This window comes from Trichomycterus rosablanca, chromosome 2 (genome assembly GCF_030014385.1).
Source record: "Trichomycterus rosablanca isolate fTriRos1 chromosome 2, fTriRos1.hap1, whole genome shotgun sequence".
NCBI classification, from domain to species: Eukaryota; Metazoa; Chordata; class Actinopteri; order Siluriformes; family Trichomycteridae; genus Trichomycterus; species Trichomycterus rosablanca.
The window spans coordinates 60,080,003-60,102,052 of NC_085989.1; the positions used below are offsets into that span (position 1 = coordinate 60,080,003).

The following is a 22,050-nucleotide window of genomic DNA, read 5'->3' on the forward strand; positions in this document are numbered from 1 at the left end:
GTTGTTATGATGGTTTCATTAGCCAAGTTTTAATATTAAAATGCTTTATGAATACATTGAAATGCTTTAACAGCAACCATTTTTTCATGCTATGACAGGACTTTAAATGATCTTAGTTTTATGCAAGTTGCTTGTTTTATTTCAGAATAAAGTTTACATTTTTGATTGCCTTACTTTTTTCATGATGTAGTTTGTTCGTTTATTAGGATTTTAACGTCATGTTTTACACTTTCTGTTGCATTCATGACAGGAAACGGTAGTTTATCTTTACACAAGGTTCATTAGTTCACAAGGCTTAATCAAACACAGTCATGGACAATTTAGTATCTCCAATTGACCTCACTTGCATGTTTTTGGACTGTGGGAGGAAATCGGAGCTCCCGGAGTAAACCCACGCAGACACGGGGAGAACATGCAAACTCATGATGTAGTAATATTATAACACATACTTGCCACTGGTGTGGCATAATTTCATTCTACTACTGCTACTTTAATCAATAAAGTGTGTGAATGCAAGAGAATCCAGGCCTGCTTCATAAAAAACAGAGTTTGATTGGGTTTCAAATAGAATAGAATGTGTAGCAAAAACATCTTGTATACAAATAAACGAAATCCCAAGATGCATTAGAGTACAAACAATGCACAGAATAAGTTTAGATACTAAACTTATAAATTTGAAATGGCTAAGGTTGTTCCTTATGTGTGTATTTTTTCATAAATTAGTCGTTGCACTAAATGACATTTTTGTGCACTTGTTTTGTGTCAACAACACTAAGATTATCAAATAAGCAAAATGCTGAGAAAAAAAACACATATTTACATAGGTGACACATTTGTGCACAATATTGTGTGTGTGTATACATACATACATACATACATACATGTATATATGAATACTATTTGAAAACTACTATAAATGAAACTATGTTTCACCATGTTTGACCATGCTGGCTATAGCTAGAGACAGAATCATAGATTAGTTGGGGGTGGGTTGAATAGTGTGTTACCTGCAAGCATATGCATGACAAAAGAGGACTGATAGTGCTCTAATGGTTATGTAGAAGGAGGGGGGATTGTCCTCAGGATCTAAGATTTTCAGTCAAGCTAGTGTTAATGATGAAGATGTGCAGATTCTTGACAAGGAGGAACGCTGGTTTGAACGTGGAGTCAAAGAGGCCATTTACGTGAAGAGGAAACGACCATCTCTGAACCGGGGAGGGGGCCTGAGAGTACATCTCTCACCATCATACAACTCCGTAATTAGAGCTTTACCCCAATCATGTGTGAAAGACACACATGACCATTGTAATTAATGGTCATTGTGAATTTCATATGGACCTGATCACCAGTTCCATTGCTACGCAATGGGCAGTGATCGGTCGTTATGCGAATCAACTGCATATAAGGTCGGGGGTATTCAACACCAGCTCAGACTGAAGAAGTCATTCAGATTGAGTGACGAAACGTTTCTCTACAACAAACTTGTGTCCAGATGAACTTATTCAACATTGTGGATTCCCCCACAAACACTATTACACTATTTCTTGGGCGAAACACCCGCTTAATGATTAGGATTAGTGTTTATATTAATCTGGACATTTCCATGTATAGTACATGACTTCAAATAGTGTTCAACCAAGTTTGTGCTTTGTCTTTTTAGTGTCGTATTAATATGGAATGCTGTGAGGTGGTCACAGGTGCGTTTATCAGAGATTTTACAACAGCTTCAAGTGCGGCTCAGCCAATCAGATTTTAGGACCGGAACTATCTGTTTTATAAGAATCAATGTCACACTAATCATCAATACACTTAATGAGTGCTGACTATTTTTTCATTGTACAAAAATACTATAAAAACTCGACTTTAATAGTATTACGTATTAAACTAGATGGAGACTAGTTGAAGTATATTTAATTCAACTCAAGTATACTTCAGTGTGTGTGTTTAACTCCATGTTCCACACATTCACACACACACTTAAAGTGAAACAAAAAGCAGGGACGTCTGTCTTCCCTGGGTTATATGTGAATCAGTGGGTGAAAGAACAGGTACAGGAACTACCTCTACCCAAGGCTAAATACAAGCACTGAAGTAAAAAAGTAAAGATACGTGTTTTTCATCGGACAGCGACGATATGCAAATCACCCATGCTGAGATGCACCCCCAAATCATAACAGATGCTTGTTTGTTTTTTTTTTTTTTTTTTTTTTTTTTTTTTTTTTACAGTTTTTCATTAATAACAGTTTGGATGGAATGTGGCGAAACAGTGGAGAGCTACTGTGTCCCAAATACCATCATAAATGCTGAATAGTGTTTAATATCAGGTTTTGACCAATAGCAAAGCTACTATTTTAAGTACACTGTATAGGATTGTGTATGTGAGTTGAGACAAGCAGAGCCATTCAGTTTGCCGTCTAAACAGTCTCCTCTCTCCTCCATCCGGATTAGCCACTTTTATTATACCAATGCATTTCATGTTGAGTTATTATTAGTGATGATGTTTGACATTGAATCTGAACTGATGAATCATGGGTAACCTGAACCTATTTGACCTGTCATTAATGGAACCAAAGTGGAAACCATCACCTTAAAAATCCTAATAAACAAACAACAAACTGAACACGTACATCATTTAAACATGGATCGGATGCATTTTTCACCTGCATGAGTCGAGTTCATACACCGGCGGGCACTGTATACGGAGGGCCACACCCCCATCAGCATTATTCCTCAGACCTGTGCAGGCGGCATCAGTCAGCCAGCAGGGGCCGCAGTCTCACCAGTTATGAGGAACTAAGATCCGACTTTCTTACCCTCTAACCCTGAACAACAAGCCGATCGTTGTTCATGCCGCCGCCCAGCCCAGTCGGAAAGGCAGAGCTGAGATTCAATATGATGTATTTGAAACCCCGACTCTGGTGCTCTAGTACAGTGTTTCTCAACCTTTTTTCAGTCACGGCACCCTTTAAAAGTTTTCAAAATCTTGGGTCACCCTAGTGTGCTACACCCCCCTCCCCTTGGTGAAGCAGCGCTCGGTTGCGTGTCCCGGGCACGTCTTGTAACACGCCCCCCTCCCCTTGCTGGACAGCTTCCGATACACCCTCCTCCCCTTGGTGAGAGACTCAATTCCTTTTGTTTAGTTTAAATGAGTCTTTAAATAGAATCGGATTCAAACTATTCATCACTATAGGCAACGGACGCAACCCGCGTGTGGGACAAGTTTTGCTGTTTGATGCGGCTAATTATCTACATTTTCATGATAAGTTGACTCTTTTTGTATTTTACATGTATTTCATAATATTTATTAATTAAATTCTATTTATTTAAATAACGTCCGAATATTTTTCATGGCACCCCAGGGTGCCACGCCACCCCGGTTGAGAATGGCTGCACTAATGTACTTTATCGCTGTGCCACCTGAGCAGCGGATTTTTCCTTTTTTATTGGTGTAAGATGAACCTAATTCGCCAATTAGCTTCACCAGAAGCTGATCTTCCTTTTTTTTGAGTGTCAATAATTGTGAAGAACTTGGTGTGTAAAAGAAGAAACTGTACACTGATTTACACTAAATACTTTTATTTATAACATGAACATTTTTACAGTAGATTCATTATATTTTACTTTTACTACAGTATAATAAACATTTTAAACTTGTTTATTCAGAAAATATTTACATTAAAGTTTGTATCTTTATTCAGCCTGCTGTGAAAATTGTCAGAAGTTTATTTTATTGCTGAGGACACAAAACTTTTATAATAATTTAAACCCTGAAATATTATTATCAATTATATACAATAAAACATGATTAAATGAATGATACTAATGATAATAAGTTTGCATACAATTAAAAACATCAAACAGAATCAGTTTCCTCAGTTATAATCTACAGGATTATTTATTTATTAGTACATTATTTGTATTAATTTCAATATTATTTATTTTAAATGGATTAAATCTGGTTTTGTTGTGTAACAATAATAAGTGAAAGAAATAATCAGTGGATTAAACTGTGTATTTTTTGTTATGAAATAATGAATAATTATAACAAATATTAAATTAAATATTAAAATATATAATTTACATTTTCTGTATTTTACACTTTTGTTGTGCAGCTCTGAGTTATTTCATTTTAAATTTAATTAAAAGCATCTATAACATTCTGCTTTTACCACTGGCTTCAACTCCTACAGCTACTTCCACACATGAAATCAGATTCCACCCTAATCATTTTCCTGAACCATAGTGACATCAGCCCAATTAGTCCCAGACCATTTCCGAGTGTCACATATCCCAATGCTACGGCTACACCTACTGCTGCTACAGCTAGAACACCAGCTCCAATGTAAAACAGTGTTCTGTGTTTCTCCCAGAATTCCTCCCAGGTCAAGCTTTGTGCTTCCTCATACACCTCATTAGTGTAGAATCCTTTATTCCACTGCACTCTGATGTCAAACTGTAGTAGAGACTTAGCCACCTGCTGTCTGTTCTGTGGTTCTGCTTTGGTAAAGATCTGATTATCTTTATTCTGCTGCACCATCCTGTCTATCTTCTGCAGAAGTTCAGTGACCTGCTGTCTGTTCTGTGGTTCTGCATTATTAAAGAGCTGAAATCTTCCTCCACACTGATCTAAAACCCTTCTTAGATGTTCATTCCTGCTTATTTCCTGATGTATTATTTCCTCTTTTACACCCTCAGCGTGAGTAAACAAAATGATCACATGATCTGTAACCTTCTCACCAAAAAACTCCCGTAAGCATCTAATTATTTCTTCTTCCTGTTCTGTAATTCTATCAAACTTGAAAACCAGAATGAAAGCATGAACTCCTGGTCGTGAGTGATAAACAGTCCTGCCCAACTCCCTTGCTAACTGATCTCGTGGCAGTTTTGTATCAAAGAATCCTGGTGTATCAACCACATGCATGAACTTTTCTCCTACCCGAGTCCCTACATATTCACTGTGGTGTGTTACAGAGCTTAAAGATCGTTCTGTTGTGAATACATTTCTTCCCAGGATGGTGTTTCCTGTTGCGCTCTTCCCAGCACCAGTCTTCCCCAGCAGCACGATCCTCCGTTCCTCCTGGTTCATTTCAGCAGATCTGATCTCTGTTTCAAATTAACACATATAATTAGGGTTCTGTTCACAAGAAAAATGTGCTTAATTTCACAGACCTTGATTTTTCAAAAATCACAGATTTCATTACATGACACACATACATGACATAAATTAATGGATAGAATAAATGGAAGCACAGCACAGCTACATTAATAGATGAAATACTTGTCCGGGTTTTTACACACATTTTCACTAACTGATTTCGAGTGTAACCGAGCAACTTTACTGAGTTTATGAACAAAAAAAAAAACTTTTAACTATGGAGAGCATAATACTTTAGTGGCTTGTTCTTTCAGACTACACAGAGATGATCATGTGCGTAGAGAAGCACACATTTACATTGACTACAGAAATGCTCTCAGTACATAAACACACATCAAACACTGTTAGCACATGACAGTACAGAAACGTCTCTTACACTAACGTCATTACTGTATGATAGGACGCCTCAAAATGATTTGGATTGTCAATCTGACCCCTTCCTCTCTGTATTAGACTGAATATGTAAGAGTTAAAAATTACTCACTGTTACTCTTGATGACGTATCTGTTGCTCTACACAGATTTCTGCACGTCCTCCTTTTATAATTTTAGTTTTACTGCTTTCCCTGTTTTTCTCCTAAAGAAAAGTTATTATTATTATTAGTGTGATTGCTGTAGGCAAGCACACTATTGTTATCCGAAAGTCATATTATTAGTGTGATTGCTGTAGGCAAGCACACTATTGTTATCCGTTAGTCATATTATTAGTGTGATTGCAGAATGCAAGCACACTATTGTTATTGTTATTTTCGTTTTCAATATATTATTGCCATTCCGCCCGTTTTTTGTCTCCCTTTCTTCGTCCGCAATTTTCGAGATATCGACCCCGTTCCAGTGCCAAATCGTCCGGCCCATACGGGAATGGACTGCTTGTATACAGCTTTTGGATCGAACCAACACTGTGGGCACAGTGCCCGTTTTAAGGTACCCGTTTTGCCCCATTGACTCCCATTCATTTTGAAATGAATTTCGAGCTCTAAATCGTAAAGCTCCCTGATGTAACCCCGACTTGGGTACAGCCTGGGGATTCGAACCCACGCCCACCTGCCACGCCCGGTTTTTGGTCCCATTCACTTCCATTCATTTTTTGAAAGTTCGAGATATCAACGCCGTTCCAACTCTAAATCGTAAAGCCCCCTGATGTAACCCCGACTTGGGTACAGCCTGGGGATTCGAACCCACACCCACCTGCCACGCCCGGTTTTTGGTCCCATTCACTTCCATTCATTTTTTGAAAGTTCGAGATATAAACGCCGTTCCAACTATAAATCGTAAAGCCCACTGATGTAACCTCGACTCAGGTACAGCATGGGGATTCGAACCCATGCCCACCTGCCACGCCCGGTTTTCGGCTCCATTCACTTCCATTCATTTTTTGAAAGTTCGAGATATCGACGCCGTTCCAATTTTAAATCGTAAAGCCCACTGATGACACCCCAACTTGGATAAAGCATTGGGTTACGCGCGCCCGCCCGACCGGCACACGGCAATCACACTCGCATTTTCTCCGGAAATGCACATCTCTAGTTATTAGTGTGATTGCAGAATGCAAGCACACTATTGTTATTGTTATTTTCGTTTTCAATATATTATTATTATTCTGCCCGTTTTTTGTCCGTGCTTCTTCTCCCGCAGTTTTCGAGATATCGACCCCGTTCCAGCGCCAAATCGTCCGGCCCATACGGGAATAGAGCGCTTGTATACAACTTTTTGATCGAACCAACACTGTGGGCACAGTGCCCGTTTTAAGGTGCCCGTTTTTCCCCATTGACTCCCGTTCATTTTGAAATGAATTTCGAGCTATCAACGCCGTTCCAACCCTTGATCGACCGGGTCATTAATTAGCGCCCAAATCCAAAAAATCATCCGGATACGCCCATCCGTGTGGCATTTATGCCCGTTTTTGCCCGAATTTTTGGACAAAAATCTTGACACCTTTGGCTTTCCACAGAACGTCAACGTGATGACGTAGACGGCATCTTCAGGCCGTTCTGAGAATAGAAAATGGCGGCCGCCAAAAAATCTGACTTATTTTGGTCTGTAACTAAAGTATTAGTGATTTTTAAGATGAAAACGCTGCACAGAATGAAATTATAGTGCAGTTAGACTTTGCAGTGAGCGTCATATCGTTCGCGCTGCAACAGAAACAAAGATATTTATATCCGTTAGCTTCAAGGCTAACGGATGCATTGAAATCAATGGGAATTGCTAAATGCTAAAAGAGGGACCGAAGTCTGAGTGCACTATGCCTGAAATCTGTAAATGAGACACAGCCGATCATAGATTGCACAATACCATGGCCCCTACAGTGATAATCACATGTAAATGAATGAGTACTGATTTGTAAGCAGTACAAACGTGCAGAAATGCATTTTTTTACAGGTTTGGCTTTTCAAACACCCAGAGTGAACTTGTGCTCACACCACAGCTTGTGCACAGATACACTGGCCTGTCTGGGAGAAAGTATTCACACCCCACGCACCGCACCACTTCTAAACGCATGCGCGCCCCCGACCTGCGCACGCCCGCCGACCGGCACACTGCAATCACACTCGCATTTTCTCCGGAAATGCACTCTCTAGTTATTATTATTATTATTATTCTGCCCGTTTTTTGTCCGGCTTTCTTCGTCCGCAGTTTTCGAGATATCGACCCCGTTCCAGCGCCAAATCGTCCGGCCCATACGGGAATCAACTGCTTGTATACAGGTTTTCGATCCGCCCGCCCGTTCGCCCGCCACGCCCGCTTTTGTAGCGTTTTTTGGTCCCATTGACTTCCATTCATTTCTTTAGAATGGCATTTTCCTATACCCTCCCTCGACTCAAATCGAGAGCTAGGATTTAAAGATAAAGTATTTACCCCCCATACCCCAAACGCACACTGTACCTCTTCTATACAGCATTTAGATATGCTCACTTCCCACTGATGTAACCCCACTCACATACAGCATTTAGATACGCTCACTTCCCACTGAGCATTGGGATTCGAACCCACACCCACCTGCCACGCCCGGTTTTTGGTCCCATTCACTTCCATTCATTTTTTTAAAGTTCGAGATATCAACGCCGTTCCAACTCTAAATCGTAAAGCCCCCTGATGTAACCCCGACTTGGGTACAGCCTGGGGATTCGAACCCACACCCACCTGCCACGCCCGGTTTTTGGTCCTATTCACTTCCATTCATTTTTTGAAAGTTCGAGATATCAACGCCGTTCCAACTCTAAATCGTAAAGCCCCCTGATGTAACCCCGACTTGGGTACAGCCTGGGGATTCGAACCCACACCCACCTGCCACGCCCGGTTTTTGTCCCCATTCACTTCCATTCATTTATTGAAAGTTTGAGATATCAACGCCGTTCCAACTCTAAATCGTAAAGCCCCCTGATGTAACCCCGACTCAGGTACAGCATGGGGATTCGAACCCACGCCCACCTGCCACGCCCGGTTTTTGGTCCCATTCACTTCCATTCATTTTTTGAAAGTTCGAGATATCAACGCCGTTCCAACTCTAAATCGTAAAGCTTACTGATGTAACCCCGACTCAGGTACTACATGGGGATTCGAACCCACACCCACCTGCCACGCCCGGTTTTTGTCCCCATTCACTTCCATTCATTTTTTGAAAGTTTGAGATATCAACGCCGTTCCAACTCTATATCGTAAAGCCCCCTGATGTAACCCCGACTCAGGTACAGCATGGGGATTCGAACCCACACCCACCTGCCACGCCCGGTTTTTGTCCCCATTCACTTCCATTCATTTTTTGAAAGTTCGAGATATCAACGCCGTTCCAACTCTAAATCGTAAAGCCCACTGATGTAACCCCGACTTGGGAACAGCCTGGGGATTCGAACCCACGCCCACCTGCCACGCCCGGTTTTTGGTCCCATTCACTTCCATTCATTTTTTGAAAGTTCGAGATATCAACGCCGTTCCAACTCTAAATCGTAAAGCTTACTGATGTAACCCCGACTCAGGTACTACATGGGGATTCGAACCCACACCCACCTGCCACGCCCGGTTTTTGTCCCCATTCACTTCCATTCATTTTTTGAAAGTTTGAGATATCAACGCCGTTCCAACTCTATATCGTAAAGCCCCCTGATGTAACCCCGACTCAGGTACAGCATGGGGATTCGAACCCACACCCACCTGCCACGCCCGGTTTTTGTCCCCATTCACTTCCATTCATTTTTTGAAAGTTCGAGATATCAACGCCGTTCCAACTCTAAATTGAAAAGCCCCCTGATGTAACCCCGACTCAGATACAGCATGGGGATTCGAACCCACACCCACCTGCCACGCCCGGTTTTTGGTCCCATTCACTTCCATTCATTTTTTGAAAGTTTGAGATATCGACGCCGTTCCAACTCTATATCGTAAAGCTCACTGATGTAACCCCGACTCAGGTACAGCATGGGGATTCGAACCCACACCCACCTGCCACGCCCGGTTTTTGGTCCCATTCACTTCCATTCATTTTTTGAAAGTTCGAGATATCAACGCCGTTCCAACTCTAAATCGTAAAGCCCCCTGATGTAACCCCGACTTGGGTACAGCATGGGGATTCGAACCCACACCCACCTGCCACGCCCGGTTTTTGGTCCCATTCACTTCCATTCATTTTTTTAAAGTTCGAGATATCAACGCCGTTCCAACTCTAAATCGTAAAGCCCCCTGATGTAACCCCGACTTGGGTACAGCCTGGGGATTCGAACCCACACCCACCTGCCACGCCCGGTTTTTGGTCCCATTCACTTCCATTCATTTTTTTAAAGTTCGAGATATCAACGCCGTTCCAACTCTAAATCGTAAAGCTCCCTGATGTAACCCCGACTTGGGTACAGCCTGGGGATTCGAACCCACGCCCACCTGCCACGCCCGGTTTTTGGTCCCATTCACTTCCATTCATTTTTTGAAAGTTCGAGATATCAACGCCGTTCCAACTCTAAATCGTAAAGCTTACTGATGTAACCCCGACTCAGGTACTACATGGGGATTCGAACCCACACCCACCTGCCACGCCCGGTTTTTGTCCCCATTCACTTCCATTCATTTTTTGAAAGTTTGAGATATCAACGCCGTTCCAACTCTATATCGTAAAGCCCCCTGATGTAACCCCGACTCAGGTACAGCATGGGGATTCGAACCCACACCCACCTGCCACGCCCGGTTTTTGTCCCCATTCACTTCCATTCATTTTTTGAAAGTTCGAGATATCAACGCCGTTCCAACTCTAAATCGTAAAGCCCACTGATGTAACCCCGACTTGGGAACAGCCTGGGGATTCGAACCCACGCCCACCTGCCACGCCCGGTTTTTGGTCCCATTCACTTCCATTCATTTTTTGAAAGTTCGAGATATCAACGCCGTTCCAACTCTAAATCGTAAAGCTTACTGATGTAACCCCGACTCAGGTACTACATGGGGATTCGAACCCACACCCACCTGCCACGCCCGGTTTTTGTCCCCATTCACTTCCATTCATTTTTTGAAAGTTTGAGATATCAACGCCGTTCCAACTCTATATCGTAAAGCCCCCTGATGTAACCCCGACTCAGGTACAGCATGGGGATTCGAACCCACACCCACCTGCCACGCCCGGTTTTTGTCCCCATTCACTTCCATTCATTTTTTGAAAGTTCGAGATATCGACGCCGTTCCAACTCTAAATCGTAAAGCTCCCTGATGTAACCCCGACTTGGGTACAGCCTGGGGATTCGAACCCACGCCCACCTGCCACGCCCGTTTTTTGTCCCCATTCACTTCCATTCATTTTTTGAAAGTTCGAGATATCAACGCCGTTCCAACTCTATATCGTAAAGCCCACTGATGACTCTCCGAGTTGGATAGAGCATTGATATACGCGCGCCCGCCCGATCGGCACACGGCAATCACACTCGCATTTTCTGCAGGAAATGCACATCTCTAGTTATTATTATTATTATTCTGCCCGTTTTTTGTCCGGCTTTCTTCGTCCGCAGTTTTCGAGATATCGACCCCGTTCCAACGCCAAATCGTCCGGCCCATACGGGAATCAACTGCTTGTATACAGGTTTTCGATCCGCCCGCTTGTTCACCCGCCACGCCCGTTTTTCCGGAAATTTTGTCCCATTCACTTCCATTCATTTTTGAAAAAATTTTGAGATATCGACGCCGTTCCAACTATATATCGTCCGGCCCGTTATTGAAATAACTTCTTGTTTTTTGCTTTTCAAACCGCCCGCCCGTTCACCCGCCACGCCCGTTTTTTTACCGTTTTTTGGTCCCATTTACTTCCATTCATTTTTTCTGAATGGTTGTTGAATGGTTACTTCTACAACCTTTATTTAACCTATAAGAGTCCCATTCACTTCCATTCATTTTTTGAAAGTTTGAGATATCGACGCCGTTCCAACTCTATATCGTAAAGCCCCCTGATGTAACCCCGACTCAGGTACAGCATGGGGATTCGAACCCACGCCCACCTGCCACGCCCGGTTTTTATCCCCATTCACTTCCATTCATTTTTTGAAAGTTTGAGATATCAACGCCGTTCCAACTCTATATCGTAAAGCTCACTGATGTAACCCCGACTCAGATACAGCATAGGGATTCGAACCCACGCCCACCTGCCACGCCCGGTTTTTGTCCCCATTCACTTCCATTCATTTTTTGAAAGTTCGAGATATCAACGCCGTTCCAACTCTATATCGTAAAGCTCACTGATGTAACCCCGACTCAGATACAGCATGGGGATTCGAACCCACGCCCACCTGCCACGCCCGGTTTTTGGTCCCATTCACTTCCATTCATTTTTTGAAAGTTCGAGATATCAACGCCGTTCCAACTCTATATCGTAAAGCTCACTGATGTAACCCCGACTCAGATACAGCATGGGGATTCGAAACCACGCCCACCTGCCACGCCCGGTTTTTGGTCCCATTCACTTCCATTCATTTTTTGAAAGTTCGAGATATCAACGCCGTTCCAACTCTAAATCGTAAAGCCCACTGATGACACCCTGACTTGGGTACAGCATGGGGATTCGAACCAACACCCACCTGCCACGCCCGGTTTTTGTCCCCATTCCCTTCTATTCATTTTTTTAAAGTTTGAGATATCAACGCCGTTCCAACTCTAAATCGTTAAGCCCCCTGATGTAACCCCGACTCAGATACAGCATGGGGATTCGAAACCACACCCACCTGCCACGCCCGGTTTTTGGTCCCATTCACTTCCATTCATTTTTTGAAAGTTCGAGATATCAACGCCGTTCCAACTCTATATCGTAAAGCTCACTGATGTAACCCCGACTCAGATACAGCATGGGGATTCGAACCCACGCCCACCTGCCACGCCCGGTTTTTGTCCCCATTCACTTCCATTCACTTTTTGAAAGTTTGAGATATCAACGCCGTTCCAACTCTATATCGTAAAGCTCACTGATGTAACCCCGACTCAGATACAGCATGGGGATTCGAACCCACGCCCACCTGCCACGCCCGGTTTTTGTCCCCATTCACTTCCATTCACTTTTTGAAAGTTTGAGATATCAACGCCGTTCCAACTCTATATCGTAAAGCTTACTGATGTAACCCCGACTCAGGTACAGCATGGGGATTCGAACCCACGCCCACCCGCCACGCCCGGTTTTTGTCCCCATTCACTTCCATTCACTTTTTGAAAGTTTGAGATATCAACGCCGTTCCAACTCTATATCGTAAAGCTCACTGATGTAACCCCGACTCAGATACAGCATGGGGATTCGAACCCACGCCCACCTGCCACGCCCGGTTTTTGTCCCCATTCACTTCCATTCATTTTTTGAAAGTTCGAGATATCAACGCCGTTCCAACTCTATATCGTAAAGCCCCCTGATGTAACCCCGACTCAGATACAGCATGGGGATTCGAACCGACACCCACCTGCCACGCCCGGTTTTTGTCCCTATTCACTTCCATTCATTTGTTGAAAGTTTGAGATATCAACGCCGTTCCAACTCTATATCGTAAAGCTCACTGATGTAACCCCGACTCAGATACAGCATGGGGATTCGAACCCACATCCACCTGCCACGCCCGGTTTTTGTCCCCATTCACTTCCATTCATTTTTTGAAAGTTCGAGATATTGACGCCGTTCCAACTCTATATCGTAAAGCTCACTGATGTAACCCCGACTCAGGTACAGCATGGGGATTCGAACCCACATCCACCTGCCACGCCCGGTTTTTGTCCCCATTCACTTCCATTCATTTTTTGAAAGTTCGAGATATTGACGCCGTTCCAACTCTATATCGTAAAGCTCACTGATGTAACCCCGACTCAGATACAGCATGGGGATTCGAACCCACATCCACCTGCCACGCCCGGTTTTTGTCCCCATTCACTTCCATTCATTTTTTGAAAGATCGAGATATTGACGCCGTTCCAACTCTATATCGTAAAGCTCACTGATGTAACCCCGACTCAGATACAGCATGGGGATTCGAACCCACGCCCACCTGCCACGCCCGGTTTTTGGTCCCATTCACTTCCATTCATTTTTTGAAAGTTTGAGATATCGACGCCGTTCCAACTCTATATCGTAAAGCCCCCTGATGTAACCCCGACTCAGATACAGCATGGGGATTCGAACCCACACCCACCTGCCACGCCCGATTTTCGGCTCCATTCACTTCAATTCATTTTTTTAAAGTTTGAGATATCGACGCCGTTCCAACTCTAAATCGTAAAGCCCACTGATGTAACCCCGACTCAGGTACAGCATGGGGATTCGAACCCACACCCACCTGCCACGCCCGGTTTTTGGTCCCATTCACTTCCATTCATTTTTTGAAAGTTTGAGATATCAACGCCGTTCCAACTCTAAATCGTCCGGCCCGTTATTGACGTCAATTCTTGAAGAAAGGTTTTCGATCCGCCCGCCCATTCACCCACCACGCCCGCTTTTCTACCGATTTTTGTCCCATTGACTTCCATTCATTTTTTTGAATGGTTGTTTAATGGTTATTTCTACAACCTTTATTTTACCTATAAGAGCCCCATTCACTTCCATTCATTTTTTGAAAGTTCGAGATATCAACACCGTTCCAACTCTATATCGTAAAGCTCACTGATGTAACCCCGACTCAGATACAGCATGGGGATTCGAACCCACGCCCACCTGCCACGCCCGGTTTTTGTCCCCATTCACTTCCATTCATTTTTTGAAAGTTCGAGATATCAACGCCGTTCCAACTCTAAATCGTAAAGCTCACTGATGTAACCCCGACTCAGGTACAGCATGGGGATTCGAACCCACACCCACCTGCCACGCCCGGTTTTTGGTCCCATTCACTTCCATTCATTTTTTGAAAGTTTGAGATATCAACGCCGTTCCAACTCTATATCGTAAAGCCCCCTGATGTAACCCCGACTCAGGTACAGCATGGGGATTCGAACCCACACCCACCTGCCACGCCCGGTTTTTGTCCCCATTCACTTCCATTCATTTTTTGAAAGTTCGAGATATCGACGCCGTTCCAACTCTAAATCGTAAAGCTCCCTGATGTAACCCCGACTTGGGTACAGCCTGGGGATTCGAACCCACGCCCACCTGCCACGCCCGGTTTTTGGTCCCATTCACTTCCATTCATTTTTTGAAAGTTCGAGATATCAACGCCGTTCCAACTCTAAATCGTAAAGCCCACTGATGTAACCCCGACTTGGGAACAGCCTGGGGATTCGAACCCACGCCCACCTGCCACGCCCGGTTTTTGGTCCCATTCACTTCCATTCATTTTTTGAAAGTTCGAGATATCAACGCCGTTCCAACTCTAAATCGTAAAGCCCACTGATGTAACCCCGACTTGGGTACAGCCTGGGGAATCGAACCCACACCCACCCGCCACGCCCGGTTTTTATCCCCATTCACTTCCATTCATTTTTTGAAAGTTTGAGATATCAACGCCGTTCCAACTCTATATCATAAAGCTCACTGATGTAACCCCGACTCAGGTACAGCATGGGGATTCGAACCCACACCCACCTGCCACGCCCGGTTTTTATCCCCATTCACTTCCATTCATTTTTTGAAAGTTTGAGATATCAACGCCGTTCCAACTCTATATCATAAAGCTCACTGATGTAACCCCGACTCAGGTACAGCATGGGGATTCGAACCCACGCCCACCTGCCACGCCCGGTTTTTGTCCCCATTCACTTCCATTCATTTTTTGAAAGTTCGAGATATCAACGCCGTTCCAACTCTATATCGTAAAGCTCACTGATGTAACCCCGACTCAGATACAGCATAGGGATTCGAACCCACGCCCACCTGCCACGCCCGGTTTTTGTCCCCATTCACTTCCATTCATTTTTTGAAAGTTCGAGATATCAACGCCGTTCCAACTCTATATCGTAAAGCTCACTGATGTAACCCCGACTCAGATACAGCATGGGGATTCGAACCCACGCCCACCTGCCACGCCCGGTTTTTGGTCCCATTCACTTCCATTCATTTTTTGAAAGTTCGAGATATCAACGCCGTTCCAACTCTATATCGTAAAGCTCACTGATGTAACCCCGACTCAGATACAGCATGGGGATTCGAAACCACGCCCACCTGCCACGCCCGGTTTTTGGTCCCATTCACTTCCATTCATTTTTTGAAAGTTCGAGATATCAACGCCGTTCCAACTCTAAATCGTAAAGCCCACTGATGACACCCTGACTTGGGTACAGCATGGGGATTCGAACCAACACCCACCTGCCACGCCCGGTTTTTGTCCCCATTCCCTTCTATTCATTTTTTTAAAGTTTGAGATATCAACGCCGTTCCAACTCTAAATCGTTAAGCCCCCTGATGTAACCCCGACTCAGATACAGCATGGGGATTCGAAACCACACCCACCTGCCACGCCCGGTTTTTGGTCCCATTCACTTCCATTCATTTTTTGAAAGTTCGAGATATCAACGCCGTTCCAACTCTATATCGTAAAGCTCACTGATGTAACCCCGACTCAGATACAGCATGGGGATTCGAACCCACGCCCACCTGCCACGCCCGGTTTTTGTCCCCATTCACTTCCATTCACTTTTTGAAAGTTTGAGATATCAACGCCGTTCCAACTCTATATCGTAAAGCTCACTGATGTAACCCCGACTCAGATACAGCATGGGGATTCGAACCCACGCCCACCTGCCACGCCCGGTTTTTGTCCCCATTCACTTCCATTCACTTTTTGAAAGTTTGAGATATCAACGCCGTTCCAACTCTATATCGTAAAGCTTACTGATGTAACCCCGACTCAGGTACAGCATGGGGATTCGAACCCACGCCCACCCGCCACGCCCGGTTTTTGTCCCCATTCACTTCCATTCACTTTTTGAAAGTTTGAGATATCAACGCCGTTCCAACTCTATATCGTAAAGCTCACTGATGTAACCCCGACTCAGATACAGCATGGGGATTCGAACCCACGCCCACCTGCCACACCCGGTTTTTGTCCCCATTCACTTCCATTCATTTTTTGAAAGTTTGAGATATAAACGCCGTTTCAACTATAAATCGTAAAGCCCACTGATGTAACCCCGACTCAGATACAGCATGGGGATTCGAACCCACGCCCACCTGCCACGCCCGGTTTTCGGCTCCATTCACTTCCATTCATTTTTTGAAAGTTTGAGATATCAACGCCGTTCCAATTTTAAATCGTAAAGCCCACTGATGACACACCAAACTTGGATAAAGCATTGGGTTACGCCCGCCGACCGGCACACGGCAATCACACTCGCATTTTCTCCGGAAATGCACTCTCTAGTTATTATTATTATTCCACTCGTTTTTTGTCTCCCTTTCTTCGTCCGCAGTTTTCGAGATATCGACCCCGTTCCAGCGCCAAATCGTCCGGCCCATACGGGAATGGACTGCTTGTATACAGCTTTTCGATTCGCCTGGCCGGTCGCCAGCCACGCCCGTTTTTCCGGAAAATTTTTCCCATAGACTCCCATTCATTTTTGAAAAAATGTTGAGATATCGACGCCGTTCCAACTCTAAATCGTCCGGCCCGTTTTTGACGTCACTTCTTGTTTTTTGCTTTTCGATCCGCTCGCCCGTTCACCCGCCACGCCCTCTTTTTTACCAGTTTTTGGTCCCATTGACTTCCATTCATTTTTTCTGAATGGTTGTTGAATGGTTATTTCTACAACCTTTATTTAACCTATAAGAGTCCCATTCACTTCCATTCATTTTTTGAAAGTTTGAGATATCAACGCCGTTCCAACTCTATATCGTAAAGCTCACTGATGTAACCCCGACTCAGATACAGCATGGGGATTCGAACCCACGCCCACCTGCCACGCCCGGTTTTTGTCCCCATTCACTTCCATTCACTTTTTGAAAGTTTGAGATATCAACGCCGTTCCAACTCTATATCGTAAAGCTCACTGATGTAACCCCGACTCAGATACAGCATGGGGATTCGAACCCACGCCCACCTGCCACGCCCGGTTTTTGTCCCCATTCACTTCCATTCACTTTTTGAAAGTTTGAGATATCAACGCCGTTCCAACTCTATATCGTAAAGCTCACTGATGTAACCCCGACTCAGATACAGCATGGGGATTCGAACCCACGCCCACCTGCCACGCCCGGTTTTTGTCCCCATTCACTTCCATTCACTTTTTGAAAGTTTGAGATATCAACGCCGTTCCAACTCTATATCGTAAAGCTTACTGATGTAACCCCGACTCAGGTACAGCATGGGGATTCGAACCCACGCCCACCCGCCACGCCCGGTTTTTGTCCCCATTCACTTCCATTCACTTTTTGAAAGTTTGAGATATCAACGCCGTTCCAACTCTATATCGTAAAGCTCACTGATGTAACCCCGACTCAGATACAGCATGGGGATTCGAACCCACGCCCACCTGCCACGCCCGGTTTTTGTCCCCATTCACTTCCATTCATTTTTTGAAAGTTCGAGATATCAACGCCGTTCCAACTCTATATCGTAAAGCCCCCTGATGTAACCCCGACTCAGATACAGCATGGGGATTCGAACCGACGCCCACCTGCCACGCCCGGTTTTTGTCCCTATTCACTTCCATTCATTTGTTGAAAGTTTGAGATATCAACGCCGTTCCAACTCTATATCGTAAAGCTCACTGATGTAACCCCGACTCAGATACAGCATGGGGATTCGAACCCACATCCACCTGCCACGCCCGGTTTTTGTCCCCATTCACTTCCATTCATTTTTTGAAAGTTCGAGATATTGACGCCGTTCCAACTCTATATCGTAAAGCTCACTGATGTAACCCCGACTCAGGTACAGCATGGGGATTCGAACCCACATCCACCTGCCACGCCCGGTTTTTGTCCCCATTCACTTCCATTCATTTTTTGAAAGTTCGAGATATTGACGCCGTTCCAACTCTATATCGTAAAGCTCACTGATGTAACCCCGACTCAGATACAGCATGGGGATTCGAACCCACGCCCACCTGCCACGCCCGGTTTTTGTCCCCATTCACTTCCATTCATTTTTTGAAAGTTCGAGATATTGACGCCGTTCCAACTCTATATCGTAAAGCTCACTGATGTAACCCCGACTCAGATACAGCATGGGGATTCGAACCCACATCCACCTGCCACGCCCGGTTTTTGTCCCCATTCACTTCCATTCATTTTTTGAAAGATCGAGATATTGACGCCGTTCCAACTCTATATCGTAAAGCTCACTGATGTAACCCCGACTCAGATACAGCATGGGGATTCGAACCCACGCCCACCTGCCACGCCCGGTTTTTGGTCCCATTCACTTCCATTCATTTTTTGAAAGTTTGAGATATCGACGCCGTTCCAACTCTATATCGTAAAGCCCCCTGATGTAACCCCGACTCAGATACAGCATGGGGATTCGAACCCACACCCACCTGCCACGCCCGATTTTCGGCTCCATTCACTTCAATTCATTTTTTTAAAGTTTGAGATATCGACGCCGTTCCAACTCTAAATCGTAAAGCCCACTGATGTAACCCCGACTCAGGTACAGCATGGGGATTCGAACCCACACCCACCTGCCACGCCCGGTTTTTGGTCCCATTCACTTCCATTCATTTTTTGAAAGTTTGAGATATCAACGCCGTTCCAACTCTAAATCGTCCGGCCCGTTATTGACGTCAATTCTTGAAGAAAGGTTTTCGATCCGCCCGCCCATTCACCCACCACGCCCGCTTTTCTACCGATTTTTGTCCCATTGACTTCCATTCATTTTTTTGAATGGTTGTTTAATGGTTATTTCTACAACCTTTATTTTACCTATAAGAGCCCCATTCACTTCCATTCATTTTTTGAAAGTTCGAGATATCAACACCGTTCCAACTCTATATCGTAAAGCTCACTGATGTAACCCCGACTCAGATACAGCATGGGGATTCAAACCCACGCCCACCTGCCACGCCCGGTTTTTGTCCCCATTCACTTCCATTCATTTTTTGAAAGTTCGAGATATCAACGCCGTTCCAACTCTAAATCGTAAAGCTCACTGATGTAACCCCGACTCAGGTACAGCATGGGGATTCGAACCCACACCCACCTGCCACGCCCGGTTTTTGGTCCCATTCACTTCCATTCATTTTTTGAAAGTTTGAGATATCAACGCCGTTCCAACTCTATATCGTAAAGCCCCCTGATGTAACCCCGACTCAGGTACAGCATGGGGATTCGAACCCACACCCACCTGCCACGCCCGGTTTTTGTCCCCATTCACTTCCATTCATTTTTTGAAAGTTCGAGATATCGACGCCGTTCCAACTCTAAATCGTAAAGCTCCCTGATGTAACCCCGACTTGGGTACAGCCTGGGGATTCGAACCCACGCCCACCTGCCACGCCCGGTTTTTGGTCCCATTCACTTCCATTCATTTTTTGAAAGTTCGAGATATCAACGCCGTTCCAACTCTAAATCGTAAAGCCCACTGATGTAACCCCGACTTGGGAACAGCCTGGGGATTCGAACCCACGCCCACCTGCCACGCCCGGTTTTTGGTCCCATTCACTTCCATTCATTTTTTGAAAGTTCGAGATATCAACGCCGTTCCAACTCTAAATCGTAAAGCCCACTGATGTAACCCCGACTTGGGTACAGCCTGGGGAATCGAACCCACACCCACCCGCCACGCCCGGTTTTGGTCCCCATTCACTTCCATTCATTTTTTGAAAGTTCGAGATATCAACGCCGTTCCAACTCTAAATTGTAAAGCCCCCTGATGTAACCCCGACTCAGATACAGCATGGGGATTCGAACCCACACCCACCTGCCACGCCCGGTTTTTGGTCCCATTCACTTCCATTCATTTTTTGAAAGTTCGAGATATAAACGCCGTTCCAACTATAAATCGTAAAGCCCACTGATGTAACCTCGACTCAGGTACAGCATGGGGATTCGAACCCATGCCCACCTGCCACGCCCGGTTTTCGGCTCCATTCACTTCCATTCATTTTTTGAAAGTTCGAGATATCGACGCCGTTCCAATTTTAAATCGTAAAGCCCACTGATGACACCCCAACTTGGATAAAGCATTGGGTTACGCGCGCCCGCCCGACCGGCACACGGCAATCACACTCGCATTTTCTCCGGAAATGCACACCTCTAGTTATTATTATTATTATTATTAATATTTATTATAAACTAAACCTCTTACACTGCTCCCTTACCTATAATGCATAAACATTTATCAAAAAATTACATATTAACACTTAACGACATACTAACATTAAAACTTTTAATTGGATAAGAAATAAAATTCATAATAATGTAAAGTTACAGATCATTCTCACAACTACAAGAAAAACAACATACAGATTTTGTGGTAAACGTTTTCAAAAGCACTTTTATAAAAGTGATTTCTCACAACATGGAAAGACATGAAAGTAAATTTAATAATTAAAACTATAATTTTTCTTAGGTTAAAACTTGTTATTTTTAGAAGCAGCATTTAGGCATTTTTCATAAATATAAACATCACACCTCATAAGCTTTTTATCATTAAAATTTAAATTTCTTCAATTCTACATGGAACTGTTGAGTGCAATCTCAAAATCCCAGTTTTACATTATAGGGGTGGTTTGTTATTGTCCGGCTAAACATCTGAACTAAATCTGATTTTATATTTAAATGCTGTACAGGAGCTTTTATTACGGGACCTGATGCTGAATATTTAAATTGATTTGAATAGATAATTCACTGTTTCAGTTTGTTCCAATGTTTTTATAAAGAAAGAATTTGCTGTTGATGTGAATTAAGGGGCCGGGAAAACCGGATCTGTGTTTAGACCGACTACTTACACCATTTATCTTATGACTGAACACAGTCCAAGCAGATGAGGTTTATTGTGTTGAGGCTTGAACCTACTTTCTAATTACTACTCCAGTGCCCTAACCAGTGAGTAACCACTGCATACAGGGTTTCTGGGTATCAAAACACTGTAACACATTAAATAAAAACACACAGATCACTAAATATATTACACTAAATAACAAATAAAACACAACAAATTAATCTCATTCACAAATATTATTTTACATATTTTCTTTATTACATTACATTGCCTGCCATCTCGGTTAAACCACAATGTTTGCAGTATATAATATTAAATCTGTAGGTAAGTTTAAATCATAAAAGGTGCTTGGAAAAAAGTGTTGAATGTTTTTGATGTCATGTTATAAACTATAGTTTAATTACTTAAATGTTATACATGTGACAGAATACACAAGCTTTTTCCAGGCAGTCGGTGGTTTGTAAGATCTATAAACACATTTTACAGAATAAAACTTAACCTGAATTTCAGATAGACTTTAATAAATAAATGTAATAAATGTTCAGGGTTGATAAATGTAATCTGTAGCTCTGAAATAGACAAATAATAATAA

At 43.8% G+C, this 22,050-nt stretch overlaps 1 protein-coding gene across 1 annotated transcript; it reads right to left on the minus strand.

The window, feature by feature from the left end:
* Window positions 1–4,091: 4,091 nt before the first annotated feature.
* Window positions 4,092–5,713, minus strand: LOC134335954 (GTPase IMAP family member 9-like). The gene is made up of 2 exons (XM_063018606.1): window positions 5,640–5,713; window positions 4,092–5,103 (listed from the first exon to the last, which is right to left on the minus strand). Exon 2 carries the CDS (start codon window positions 5,084–5,086, stop codon window positions 4,178–4,180), a length of 909 nt encoding a protein of 302 aa, XP_062874676.1. The 5' UTR covers window positions 5,087–5,103; window positions 5,640–5,713; the 3' UTR covers window positions 4,092–4,177.
* Window positions 5,714–22,050: the final 16,337 nt, after the last annotated feature.